The 13,398-nt window shown below is 60.2% G+C and overlaps 1 protein-coding gene across 1 annotated transcript in view; it reads left to right on the top strand.

Annotated features, from left to right (window-relative positions):
* Positions 1 to 13,398, top strand: part of SRCIN1 (SRC kinase signaling inhibitor 1) — a 48,242-nt gene that overhangs the window by 19,157 nt on the left and 15,687 nt on the right. The window contains exons 3-4 of the mRNA XM_050715560.1: positions 1,760 to 1,783; positions 13,076 to 13,268. Of these exons, the coding sequence (XP_050571517.1) occupies positions 1,760 to 1,783; positions 13,076 to 13,268 (217 nt within the window). The remainder of the gene's footprint in view (positions 1 to 1,759; positions 1,784 to 13,075; positions 13,269 to 13,398) is intronic.

Below are 13,398 nucleotides of genomic sequence, written 5' to 3'. Positions count from 1 at the left end.
CTGGTTGTTGTCTCATAGCACCTGGTAATCAGGGCTCTGGGCTTCTATTCCTGGTTGTGCCTCTGAGTCACGGTGTGCCCTTGGAAAAGACCTTTGTGCCTTGAGGCTTGGCCGCATGAGCAAACTGCGCTTGTTTGACTTGAATCACTTCTAAAACAGTTTTAGTTGGTTTGATGCAGAACTTGTGGGTCTGCTCATGTCTTAGGGAATATTAATGGAAATGCGTCTGTGTCGATCTCGAGTTGGAATAAGGGTATTCTGAGGCTGCAGATCAGTCTAACAAGTGAACTTACAAGAGAGTTTGCGTTGATGTAGAGTTGACCTCCAGTTACCTTGTCAGGAAGGGTTAATACCCTGGTAGTGGACTGTCAAAGACCTTGGATGAATACTCCACGAGGGTCCAACCTTACCAAAGCTCTGCCTCTGTGCTCCCCGAGCACTGTGACAGGAGGTGCTTCGGCAGCCACCAGGGTACTTCAGGGGCTGGTGGGGACTGGGGTCTTGGTGCAGGAGCTTGCTTTGTATTAAAACAATAATAAGGAAAGCATCCTCTACCCAATGAGCTAGGTTTGCAGCCGTGGTGATTGTGGTGAAGAAGTAGCTACCGTGAAGAGCGGGGAGATTGGTGGCTTTGAGAGGGGAGGCAAAGAGAAGCCAAGAACTTTGATCCCAATAAAAGACTGTTGGGACGGAAGCTGCTCCGCAGGTGTTCCTCCCACCCCCACCCATAATTTGCATGCTTCAGTGATATCAGAGTGCGCTCTCTTCCCAGCCAGGTGGTTCACACTTGTTGTCACCCAGCCAGGTGGATCGCACGTGTGGTCACCCGATCCAGCCCGCTGCTTCCTCCGGCGCAGCCCCGCGCTGCAGCTGGTGCTGGCTGGCGTCACCGGGGTGCTGTGGGACCGGCCCCGGTGTGGTGTTGGTGCGGTGCTCGTGGTGCTGCAGTGTGCAGTACGTGTCCCACCCTGAAGCACTGCCACTGCCCCGATCAGCGCTGCGAGGAGCGCGCATTCCTTGCTGGCCGTGCTCTCCCTGCGTGGTCCTCGGAGGGTCTCGTGCAGCCCTGGGGAGGCGGCCGGCCCGCAGCTGGGTCTTAAATGTGCCCCCTGCCCTTCAGGGGTGTCGCAGCCACAGCTCTGGGCATCCTCGGGAGTTTCGGTTCCATCTCTCTGCTGATTATCAGCGGGTGGCTTGGGAGAAGGAAGCTCCCGAGCTCTCCAGCTTGCTGGGCTGTGGCTGATGCCAGCTCCTGTCACTCGCTGTAGCACATTGGTTTGACACCGGTGGAAACGCCGCAAAGAAGCAACAGAGGGAGGAAGCAGGGGCAAACCGGGGGGGATTGGAAGAGCCCTTTAAAACTGAACATTTTTCTGGCTTCCAGTACCGACTCCCAGGGCAGCAGCCTGACCAGCACGTGCCAAGACAGTGCACTCCAGAAATGATACTGGGCTGCTGTCCCGCTCTCCACTTCCTTCTGCTTCACTTAGTTTGCACCCCCGTCTGCGCTAAGTACCCCTCTCTGTCCCTTCCTGCCTACTTGCATGATCCTCTTTCCCTGCGCAGCCGCTTCCCTTTCACCAGCGCTTAGCAGCATGAAGTGTAGGCAACCCATTGGGAGGGGATTTTAAGCAGAAACGAGAGCAGGTTTAATGTTGCAGTTTAAAGTCAACAATTCTCAAAAGGAAAACAAAAGTCAAAGCAGAATCTTAATGGTATTTTTTGTTTTCTTTTGTTTTGTTGTTTTATTTTTTGTTAGCAACCCAACTACTGGAGCTTTAAGGTCAGTATTTCTGATTTTTCATGCTTCTGTTTGAAATGCATGCACTTTTCCACCCTTGCCTCATCTCTGTGTCTATGCATGGGGGTGGGAGCCTGGGGTTTTGCTCAGGATTCCCGTGCCAAAACAGTTTGTCCTCAGCTCGGCAGTAGCTTAAGCTGGTGAGAAGGGCCTTATGCTTTTGGGATGAGTTGTGCAGAAGCAAAACTGTTACCTGAAAGGGAGGAATCCATGCCCTGCCCTCACCTAGGCCACTACAAACCCACAGGCAAATCCTGCTGCTCTTGAGTTATCTCACTGCAGCAGGGACAAGGACACCATTTCCTTGACTGTGGGAAAAGAACAGAAAAAAGCCCACTCCAAATGGGCTCAGAATCCACCTGTGAAGCTCCACCAGGAGAGGAACGTGTCTCCATGCTGCTGTGTGGGCACAGGGCAGGCAGCGAGCTGCTCCACGCACTGGTGTGCGCTCTGGTCCCGCTGGATGCTGCGTGCAGGAGGAACGTGGGTGCAGGTGGGAGGAACGCGGGTGCACTTGGCAGCATCCTGGCTCGGGGTACGGCGGGGGCTTCTGTGTGCCTGGCGGTGCCAGCCTGCACCTCGCAGGAGAGGGAGGAGAAGCGAGGGATTCCAGCACAAACTGTGTCAGGCCCCAGAGAACAGCTTTTGCAGGGTCTGTCGAAGGACACGCGGAGCAGACAGCAAAGCCATTTGCTCAGCTGATGTCTTTGGGCCCCATGGAGAGGGTCGGGTGCTGCCTGAAGGAGTGGAGGGGGGTAGCAATGGGGGGTGCCCTGGGTGCCCAGGGGCTGGGATGCTGCTGCTTCGGTCCTCGTGTCTGCCTGCATCCTCCTCCCTGTCACCTGGCATCGGGGACCAGCCCGTCAGCAGGCTGCGGATGGCAGAGCAGAGGGCTTGCAGGTATCTGCTGCGTTGTGCCGGAGCCGTCGTGCCCGGCGCTGCCTCTCCCAGGCAGCACAAAGGAGACCCCGGCGGGAGCCTGTCCTGCCCGGCGCTGCCTGCCAGCACCTTGCAGACAGGCACCGTATTGTCTGCAGGGGGAAGTACGCATGTCCCTGCCTCCCTCCTCCTCGCCGGGGGATGCGGTGGCAACACTTCAAGGCCAGGCGTGTTGCTGGGTGACCTTGGCATGTCGTCCCTGGTGGGCCTGCTCTTCCTGTGGAAAAAACAGGCACTTGCCTCGGCTGGCAGCTCGGAGCTGAGTAGTCATAAAATGCATAATATGTGCACTTGTTCTGAGTGTTCATTCCTGGAGCACTTGCACTGTAAAATGCGTGCAAGCAGCAGCTCCATGAATATCCAGCTGTCTGAGTCCTCGCTGGCTGGTTTTAACCACATGCTCTCTGTGACATTTCCGGGGACTGGAGGGAAGACACAAAAGCCTTGATTTTTTTTCCTTATTTTTTTTTTCTTAATTTTTTGTAAGAAATGGAATGGGGGTGAGCTCCGGGCACCCCAGGGGTGTCAGCGGCTGGGTGCTGGCAGGCACGCAGGGTGATCTCCTAGCGCTGTGCGTTTTTTCACTTTGCCTGCCAGGCGTAGCAGTGTCCCCTGGCTGTGTCTGCTCTAGAAATGCACCAGGAGTTAAATCGCCCCCACGCTCGCAGCCCGGGGACCCCAGCTGCCTGACCCCGCTACCAAGTGGGGCATGAGCCGAAGGCAGCTGGGGATTGCTCAGCAGGGGCGAGCCGTGCGTGAGGCTGATGCCAGCAAGCAGGTGCCGGGGGCTTCCTCGAGGCCACCTGCGTCCCGGGGGGCTCGTAGCTGCAGGCCCCCCTCGGGCAGAGAGCTGCAATCCGCAGGGACGGAGGGGACGGGCTGCGGGGAGCGGCTGTGCCAAATGCCCAGGGACCTGGTGCGCAGGGCCCTGGGGCAGGACCTGCTCCCTTCCTGCCCGGCAGACAGGGGATGGATGGCAGCTGCTGGCTGCAAATTTGGGGCTCTCCAGTCATGGGTTTTGGGGGAGGATTCCTGCGGAGGGAGCCGGCATTGCTGTGTTTGTCAGGCTCAGGACGAGCTGAGATGAGCAGATGCTCATCGGCTGGCGCTGTCTTTGCGGAGAGGGGTCCAGGAATTGTGCTGCGCCCAGCCGCTGTGGTCCTGTGCACCCCGTTGTGTCTGCAGGTCGTGCCGCAGCCTCCTACCCGTGCTCTTCTCCTGTCCTCCTGCCCTGTGCCCCCACGAAGGCAGCCCCAGCGCATCCCTGGGGCTTCTGCACTTGCTTCTAGATTGAGCCAGCCCTGCTCGTCTCACGAATGCTCCTTCCTGCCAGCTGGGTCAAGCGGTGTGCTCGCACGGAGCCATCGATCCAGCCTCTCCATGGCCACTGTCACGTTGCTGCCAGTCCCTGAGTCCCCTGCCAGGTGTCCAGCCGCCTTCCCACCACCTACAGCCACGTCCCAGCTCCCAGCCATCACCCCTGCTAGTGCTCTAATGAGGGCATCCCGCGGGGTTTGCATCCTGCACCAGCTCCCTCCCTGCTGCTGGGGTGCAGCCCCGTGATCCTGAGGAAGGGCTCATCCCCTTCTCCCTCCCTCATCCCCTTTGTGCTGTGTTCTCATGCTTGGCTTTCCTTCCAGTCCCCCGGCGTCCCTGAAGGATGCAGTAATTTGCTTATTTTTGGAAGATGCTGTCACACGAGGCAGTATTGCCGGAGAGCAGGAGATTGGAAGCGGCTCCTGCTCGACCCGAGTGAGGGACAAATCGCTGGGGTAAATGTCCACGTGGGCACTGAGGTGGCTGGGGCAGAGCCAGGACTTTACCCTCACCCCCAAATCCATCTCCTGCTGCATATCCCTCCCCAGCCCTGACAGCCTCATCCCCAGGGGTGGCCTCAGCCCCCCTCTCCCAGCCTTGCTTTGGAGCACCTGCTGCTCTGCCCTGAGCTTTTGGGGAGGAATTGGGTGTTTTGGGGCTGAACGCAGAGACATGGTGATGCTGCCCGGCTTCCATCCCATCCCTGGGGCAGAGCAGCTGCCTGGGCTGGGGAGGGACGGCACCGAGGCGTGTTTGGGTGGCAGGGACCAGCAGCTGTCAATATTCATGAGGCTGCAGAGGAGCCAGGCTCTTAAATATTCATCAGGCAGGCGAAGGCTGCTTGTGCCAGCAGGAAGGGGAGCGACGTGGTTAAAGGGGGCAGGCAGCCACCCGTGGCCTCCGCTGAGCCGGCCGGGTGATGTCCGGGTGCAGAAGGGTGTTTGTGCGTGGAAACACTACATCGCAGTGCCAGGCACCTTCAGCGTGCCAGCGGCGCGTGTGTTTGCAGGGCAGGGGTGATGGGTGCTGGTGTCACGGCGGTGCCTGCTGCAGGGGAGCCCGATCCGAGCTCGTGCCCAGCTCCTGCTCACATCTGGCTGCCGGTGGCGGGCTGCGCACATCTGGTGGGGATGGCCCCTTCCTTTAGTCAAGGGGTCTGCTTTAAAAACTAATCCGATTTTAACGCTAATCCTGTTAACATTGAGATCAGGATTAATTCTGTGTTAATCGGGATAATCCTGACAAAATGTTGAGCATTAGACGCTGGATGAATTATTGTTGCCGTGAGTAGTACGCTTTTAATTCGGTGGCGAGATCCAGGTGGGTTGAGAGGGAAGGGGGTCAGTGGAGACTCGTGGTATGGCCCTTCATGTGGTGGTCAGAGCACCCTGAAGCTGCACCTCTCATTTCTTCCACCTTTGCTGCTGCAGCCCCAGTTTCCTCCAGTTCTTGCTCCTTTTACTCCCGGCTGTGCATCTCCTGGCTCCTGTGTCGGGAGGCAGGAGCTGGGCTCGTGGAAGCCCCTCCTTGCACAGGGGTTTTGATGAAGTTCAGCTCTCCTGGCTGGCCGAAACACGGCACAGCGCCGTGGGGAGGTTCGGTGCAGCCGATCGGCCCCAGGGAGCAGGGAGCAAGTGCCCCGAGCCAGGACGTGCGGGAGGAGACTGAAACGATGCGTGCTGCACTGGGACAGCCTGGGGCAGCTCCCTCTGAGCTGTTTGGAAACTTGAGAGCCCGGCGAGGTGATGCCCGGTGCCCTGCGTGCTGTGCCTGGCCGGGGTGCTCGCTGGAAGGGATTTGCAGCCAGACCCATAGTGAGGAGGCAGCTGCTGGAGCCGTGTCCTGTTACCTGGGCTCTGCTCCTCTTACAAGGCCGGCAGGCTGCTGACTTAGTCTCCGGGAGCATCAATAATTGAGGATGAGCAGAGTTCATTAGGAATGAATGAATGAAGCAGTTTGCGATGCGCTGCCTCGGTTGGTGTTTCCTTCCTCTGTCTGCGGAGGGGTCAGCGCCGTTTCGGGTGGCAGCAAAGCTCCTGGTTGGTGCCAGCTGGGGGCTCTCAGGGGAGTTCTCCAGACGCTGGACCAGAGATCGCTCCTGCAAGGCTTCAATGCCCCAGCCCCAGGCTGCGAGTGCTGGGAGGGCAGATGGCAGGGCAGGCACCGCTGGGCTGGAGGCCGGGGATTTGCCCCCGTGCTGGCTCTTCCTGACCCCCAGCAACCAGCTGGGAGCCGGCTGGCCTGGCCGAAATGCTGCCGTGACTTTTTGATGGGGCGAGGCAGGCGGTGAAGCAGAGGGGCAAGCACTGCAGGCAAAACATCCAGAAATCCCTCCCGCCCCTCCCTGCCTCTGTTCCTTTCCAGAGCTTCAAAAAAAAAAGTTAAAAATTTCAATTAAAATTTTCCTTGGAAACAACAGACGCAGAGCTGCGGGAGGGACAGATGTTGTTTTTCTCCCAGCTTTGCTAACAGCTTTGCTTGCCGCTGACCCTTGCTGGCAGTGCAGGGACAAGCGGCCGCAGCCCACCAGGTCCCACGCGGTCCCCGTCCCCTCTCCCTGTCCCCACGCATCCCCCACGTGCCCAGCATTGGGTGCTGAGCGTGGCCCCACTCCGTGGGGAGAGGCTCTGTCCGGAGGGGTCGCTCCCTGCATGGGTGCATCGCAGAAGGATAAAATCACAGAGCCTTGGCTCTGCTTTTCATGGGACAGCCCGGTGCAAGCAGCAGCGAGGGGGGGCGCTTGGGGGTTACAGCTGCGGTGTCAACACGAGGGCTTTCCCCATGGGAGCTGCTCCCGGTGAGCTCTGCGCTATACGAACGGACTGCGTTGCTCCCTGGCTCCTGCCCTGCACGCTGGCCTGGTCTGCTGGAGGCAGCGCTATCTGGTCGTGGTCTCATCGCCGCCCGCAGCAATCGTCCCCTCTGGCTCGAGTGACCCAAGGTCTGGGATTTTAGGCCAGGAGACCTCAAACACCGTCCCCAAGGGGTGTGCGTATGGGTAGGGATGGGAGGTGTGGATAATGGCTGATAGAAATGGATTTTATATATTTTTTTGTAGACAGGGAGAAAATATCCTTCTCCTCTGCTCCCTGCAGTGCTGGGAGAGCCCGGTGGGGTCTCATCCCTAGCCCAGCCCCATCCATCGGGGTGCTGAGCTCCCATGCCCACCCCAAAACCTCAGCACTCCACCAGCTGGGACCTGCGGTCAGATGCTGGATTAACTGACGAGAAGGGGATTACGAGGAATTAATCCAGATCAGTGTCCGACCAGGGGCTGCGGCCGGGGCTTTATGTGCTCGGTAAATAACTGGTTGCCTTGCTTTGCCCAGGGCTGGGCTCGCCAGCGCCGTGCCAGCTGCTTCCCAAGCTGGCCAGGGCGGATTTCGGGGGCCTTTATCCCGATCGTGCGTCCCGGTAGGGGGGACGCGGAGCGGGGCTGGGGGGCAGCTGGCAGAGCAGCGCGGGACCTGCACAGGACCCTGTCCTCCCGCAGCAGGGCGATGCGCCCCCAGCCCGGCTGCCCTGAGCGCCTTGCAGCGCGTTATCCCTGCGAGCACGGCGGGATGGAGCATGGCAGGATGGAGCGTGGCCGGGGCAGGGCTGGGGGCAGCTGCCGCCCCCCCATGTGGCCGCCCTGCTCCGACCCAGCTCGGGCAGCCGCGTGTGGGCTTCGACTGGAGGTGCCAAGGTCTGCGCCTGGGGCCGGACACTGCCCGTGACATTAGCACGGCAAGGGCTGATCCTGCCCAGCTGCGGGTACAGGTCTGTACTGGTGCCTGCGGGCTGAGTTCGGGTGGTTCTGGGGAGGGAGAGGGGCCGGGACGGAGCTGGGGCTGAGCTGGGCTCGGAGCTGGGTGGAGCGGAGCCGTGCGCCCTGGGCGCATCTCAGCGGGGTGCGGAGGGATCCCCCTGTGCTGCCCGGTGTCGGTGCTGCAAATGCTCTGCTTCCCGTGGGCCAAACACGGTATTTTCTGAGTGCTGCTGTGTGTGTGTCTGATGTGCAGAGGAGCAGCAGAAATGGGCCGTAAATGGTTGCTTTTTCTAAAGCTGAGTACAAACCACCCATGGAGCCCTCCTTGGGCAGGGGCGAGGCGCTGTCCCTGCTGGGACAGACCCTTTGCTCCCTTGCTGGGGGGTCTCTCTGCGGGGTCAGGCTTGCTGCCTGGCGCTAGCAAGTGGGTGGAAGAATTGAGGAGGGAGATCAGCTCTGGTGGCTTTGAGTCTTGCATGGGAACAGCTGCAGAGTGCCCTGCTCTGTCCCGGGGCAGGATCTGTCCTAGCACATTGCTTCTCGTGTTTTCCTCCTGTCTTCTTTCAAAAGGTCCTGGGTGAGGTCAGTTGCTGCTCCTCCTCCCCTCCCTGCCAAAAACCTTCTGCCCCCTTCTCCTCCCCTAAACGCTCCCCCCCCTTTCCCTGCCTCCATTGCGGGTCTACATCAAGACCGAGGCCTGCCCCTAACCATTGGGGTGGCTGCGGCACCCATCGCTGCAGCACCCATGGGAGAGCCCCCACCTCGCCCAAGTCCTCGGAGCACTGCTCAGACCTCAGCTCCCTGGAAGCTGGCAGGGAGGTAAGAGAGGGAGCGGGGCAGAAAGGGGGGATGGAGACAAGGGGCGGGAGGAGGAGGAGAGAAACATCCTTATCTAGCCAGGCAGATATAACGAAGCTGCTTCAGCACTGACAGGAAAGGGATTGTTGGAAGTTTTAGGAGCTAAAAGAATTGCTTAATTGTGTCTTTTTTTAGCTCTGGGGAGATAAAAGACAAAGGCCCCCAAGTCCCCCCCTTTCCCCATCCCACCTCTTTTACATAAGGCTCCCAGGGCAGCACAGAGCCGGGGTGGGGGGCTGCTTTCCCGGGGGGCCTGGGGAGCCCCATGCTCTGCGAGGGGCTTTCACTGGGCAAATCACCAAAGCAGCACCCCTGGCGCTCTCCCAGGCCGGAGATGCTTTGCTGATGCATCTGCCCCAGCAAGATTTCCTCTGCTCTAGTGTGCAGGAGGCTACCGGGGGCTTTAAAGTGCCCCGTGGCAGGTGAGCAGGCACGTTTCATCTTGGGGCAGGCTGTAGTCACCCTGCCCCTGGTGCCTGTCACCGCAGCCATCGCATCTCTGCTCCTCCCCGCCCCGAAAGTGAGCTCCTTGCTGGGCTTCCTTCCCTCGTTGCCAGGACTGTAACAGCCGCCTGGTGGCCTTGGGCAGCTTTGTTTTGCTTTTGGGCACTTGCACTCCTCTGCTTCCCTTCCGTGCTCCGACCATGAACCCGCTGCTGCTTCCCACGCTCGGGGCCATGCCGTGCTCCCAGGGCAGAGCACGGGGCCCCCAGCGCTGCCCAGGGCGCTCAGCCCCGCGGGGCCCCCGGCTCCCAGCACACGCGGCCGTGGCAGGAGTCAGCCGGCGCTGCATTACCCCCGTGCTGCGATGCTCGTTCAGCAAGAAATGGGTCATCTCCCAGCGTGGCATCGCTGTGGCGCGGGGATGGCGAGGGGGATGCTCTCCCCCCTCCATCCGGCCGCTCGCTGCCGCCGTGGATCTCAGACACTGCGGGGAAAACCTCGGTGCCTGGGGCGCGTGGGGGACATCGGCTCTTTGGAAGCTGCAGGGTGCTGAGCTCTGCATCGGGGCTCTGAGCTCAGGCAAAACTGTCCCTGGGGGCATAACTGAGCAGGAGGGGACCGAGCACCTTTGCTCTCAGGCTGGGGGGTCCTGAGGTCTCCTCCATGCAAAGTGCTCCTGCACCCGGGATTTATCCAGCACCCCCAGATTTATCCTTCCCCAGCTGCCACCAGCACAGCTCCGGTCCCAGCACGGCTGCAATGTCCTGGCAGAGCATCAATCCTTTCCGAGCCCGGTCGCGCAGCCGTGGGGCCACGCTGTGCAGCAGGCGGGGAGATAAGGCCCGGGGATGAAAGGTGCTCTGAAGGAGGAGGATATTCCGCTCCTTGGTGTGCGCTGGGTGCTTGGCTGCCGCAGCCTTTGATATCTCGCTCCTCAGCTGCAGGGCGTGACACGCTCTTGGCCAGACAGAGAAAGAGATTTCCCTTCTGGAGTCGGCGTGAGGGCTGATGTTGGTTTTCATCGTGCATGGGAATGAAAACTCAGCCCCAGCACCTGAGCATGGGCCCTGGCAGGTGCCTGTGGAGCCGGAGCTGCGTGTGCCCGGGGAGGAGGCAACGCCACGGCCTCCACCCTGGCATCGGGGCAGTGCTCGGCCCAGCACAGTGTTCCCCCTGGCAGCTCTGAGGGGCCGTCAGTAAAGTCCTGGCAGTGGAGTTGCTGCCCCGGGCACTGCCCAGCCCAGGGCTTAATCTGGTGCCCAGCAAGGCAGGATTGGCCCCCCCCAGGTACCTCCAGGGAAGCAGGAGCAGGGATCTGGGTGCCCATTTGAGAAGCCACGGTGACGGATGAAGCTGCACAAGGGTGCTGGGTCCTGACACGTGGGGGTGTGCTGAGGGTTTGGTGGACATGAATGGGTCCCAGCTCCTTCAGCAGGGCTGCGAGCGAGGTAAACGGGGCTGGGGGAGTGCACCAGGGCTGGGGGAGCGTGCCGGGGCTGCCGGGTCCTCCCCATGTCGGCTGCTGACACGGGCAGCCGTCAGGATGTGTGGGGGCCGAGCTGTCGGCAAATGTATTGCCTGATAGCGGGATAAGTCGTTAGCGAGGCAGAGCAATGCAAAACAATTCCCTAGGAGTCGTGCCATTAATTGTCCACAGGAGGCCAAGGACGGAGCTGCCAGCTCCTGCCTGTGGCTCTGCCGGCTGCTGCGGGGCTCTGCAGGTGCCCCAGCCCCATGGGTGCCCCCCACCAGCTCTTGTGGCTGGAATGGCCACTGGCAAGAAAGGGCAGAGACCCCACCGCAGCACTGGGGGCTGCTCAGCCCCTCTTACACCTTGGGGAACGATGCAGGCACCGATCCTGCCCCTGCTGGGGCTGCGCTGCCTGGGCACGTCCCTTCGGCTGCTGCTTCCCCTGGGCTCGGCGCTGCTGCTGGTCCCTCTGCATGCCAGGCTGAGCATCAGGCTAATGATCAGAGCGGTCCCTTCCGGGCCAAAAATCCATTAATTTTCATCTTGCTGGGATTTTTTTCCTTCTTTTTTTTTTTTTTTCTTTTTTTTTTGAGGATGCCATAATTAGCTCCGTCAGAGCAGCTTAATTACTCGAGGCCGGCTGAAGCCCCGGGGTGGAGGCAGAGGGCAGGCAGGGTCCGGGCTCACTGGGGCCAGGAGCAGGGGCAGCTGTCCCCAGCCCACCCCAGCTCACCCCAGCCCACGGCCCCGCTGCGTGCCGTGCGTTAGGGTGCTGAGCTGGGATGCGCACACCGCAACCCATAGCAACAGCGATGCGACGTGGCAACGGCGGTCTCAGCCGTCCTGTCGTGCTTCGTGCTTTGGGGAGGGAGAGACAGAGACTACCCCCCCCCCGGACGAAATCCATTTTTTAATGATTCTTTTCTGCAGACCGAACACGTACTGGGGACAGGGTGTTGGCTCGGGGTGGGATCCCACCTGGGATCCCACCCGATGGAAGAATTTCAGCATCTGTGCTGCCTACGAGCCTTGCGCTGAGACAACAACAACAAAACTAAGCAGTCAATTTTCCAGCAATTAGCTACAGCGAGAACATTTCAAGTCCTAGAAAACCCCACCCCACAGGATTAATTAAATCCTCCAATTAATGTCTAATTTAAATGACGATGATGGCTGTTATCATTTCATATTGATTTTTCTTTTTGGTCTTAAAATAGAGCTGTTGTCCCTTCCACGCCGCCTTTTCCACACCCCGGGAGCTGTTTGTTCTCTCTGTTTGATTTGCCCACGTTAAACATGTGTCTGGAAAATCAAGCCTCGCGTTCCAGGCATTGACAGGCAGCGTGTGCTTCGCCGAGCCGCTGCGTGGGTGGGCACCTGCGGGACCCAGACTTGCCTGCGCAGTGTCTGTCTGTCTGTCCGTCCGTCTGTCCGTCTGTCCGACCCCTGGCTCAGCTGTGGATGGGGTGGATGCAGCCCCTGGGCACGACTGGGCTGTGCCCTGGCACCGCTGCTCATTGAGTTTATCCTGCACAAAGTCCCCTTCTGCCCGCCGGGGCCACCCCATAAATTGCCCCCGACTTCACCCCGACCCTGGAAGGGGCAGGAGCAGCTCCAGCCGTGGCCGCTGCTTGCACGAGCACTGCCTGCCCGTGGGGCTGGGGCTCACCGAGCTGCTCCTGGCTCACACCCAGCCCTTGTGTACCCATGGGCGAGCCGTTCCGGGAGGGTAAGTGGGTGCCAGTGGGTGCCAGTGGGTGTCACTGGGTGTCGGTGTGCTGACCTCTACCTAGCAGGCACCATCCTGTCTACATGCACAGAGCCCACATACAGGGCTTAAAGACATTTGTGCGGAAAGCCCGTGTCTGTAGCCTGAATTTCATGCAGGGGATATATGCCTGGCCATGTGAAATTGGACTCCTGGCATATTAAATTTTCACTGCTGTAAACCCAAACCCATTACTTTCCCCCGGCTCAGGCAGCCATAAACCTTGCCACTGCTTTGCTTCCAGAATAAGCCAGGCATTTATGTTTCCCGGGAGCTGGTTCATTGGCGTAATGGATGTGTAACCTCCTGTAATTGCTAAGGTTATTCCAGTGCTCGCATGCAAGCCCTGGCTCTGTTACCAGCGATCGCTGCTTTTATTTCGAGTGGGTTGCTGGAGGAGAAACTCAAAGGCGCCTGGAATGGTGCTGGGAGGCTTTGAGACACGGAGTGCTGCGAGCCTGAAGTGGGAAACATGGGCAAGAGACTGCAGGCAACAAGGGGCACGCCTGGGTGTACATCCTGGGGCAGTGGGCAGAGGGGGTGCTGAGCCCAGAGATGTGTCCAGGCTGTGCCTATGGGTTCAGCTGGGAGGGGGCTGAGCATCCCCAGCCACGGCTCAGCCTTGCCCGCATCCTGGACGAGGCTCCGGGGGAGCGGAGGGGCCCGGGGCAGGGCAGGGGTGCCCAGCACCCCGCTCCTCTCACCTCCCTGCTCTCCCCTTTGCAGACCAGGAGCTCCCGGCACTCGCAGGGCTCCCAGCCTGGCCTGGCCGACCAAGCCAAGCTCTCCTTCGCCTCGGCCGAATCCCTGGAAACCATGTCGGAAGCGGAGCTGCCGCTGGGCTTCAACAGGATGAATCGGTTCCGGCAGAGCCTGCCCCTGTCCCGCTCCACCAGCCAGACGAAGCTGCGCTCACCAGGTACCGGCACTGCGGGGGGGAGGGGGGGTGGGCTGCCCTGGGGCTGGGAGAGGCACACGGGGCACAAATCCTGCCCATGGCACGTCACCAGCATTGCACTGGGGCCGGGGCTCACCTCACCTCACCGCTT

The sequence above is a fragment of the Cygnus atratus genome, chromosome 25, assembly GCF_013377495.2.
Source record: "Cygnus atratus isolate AKBS03 ecotype Queensland, Australia chromosome 25, CAtr_DNAZoo_HiC_assembly, whole genome shotgun sequence".
In the NCBI taxonomy this organism is placed as follows: Eukaryota; Metazoa; Chordata; class Aves; order Anseriformes; family Anatidae; genus Cygnus; species Cygnus atratus.
Note: the sequence above shows the minus strand (reverse complement) of the source record. Positions and strands in the feature narration are given on the sequence as shown.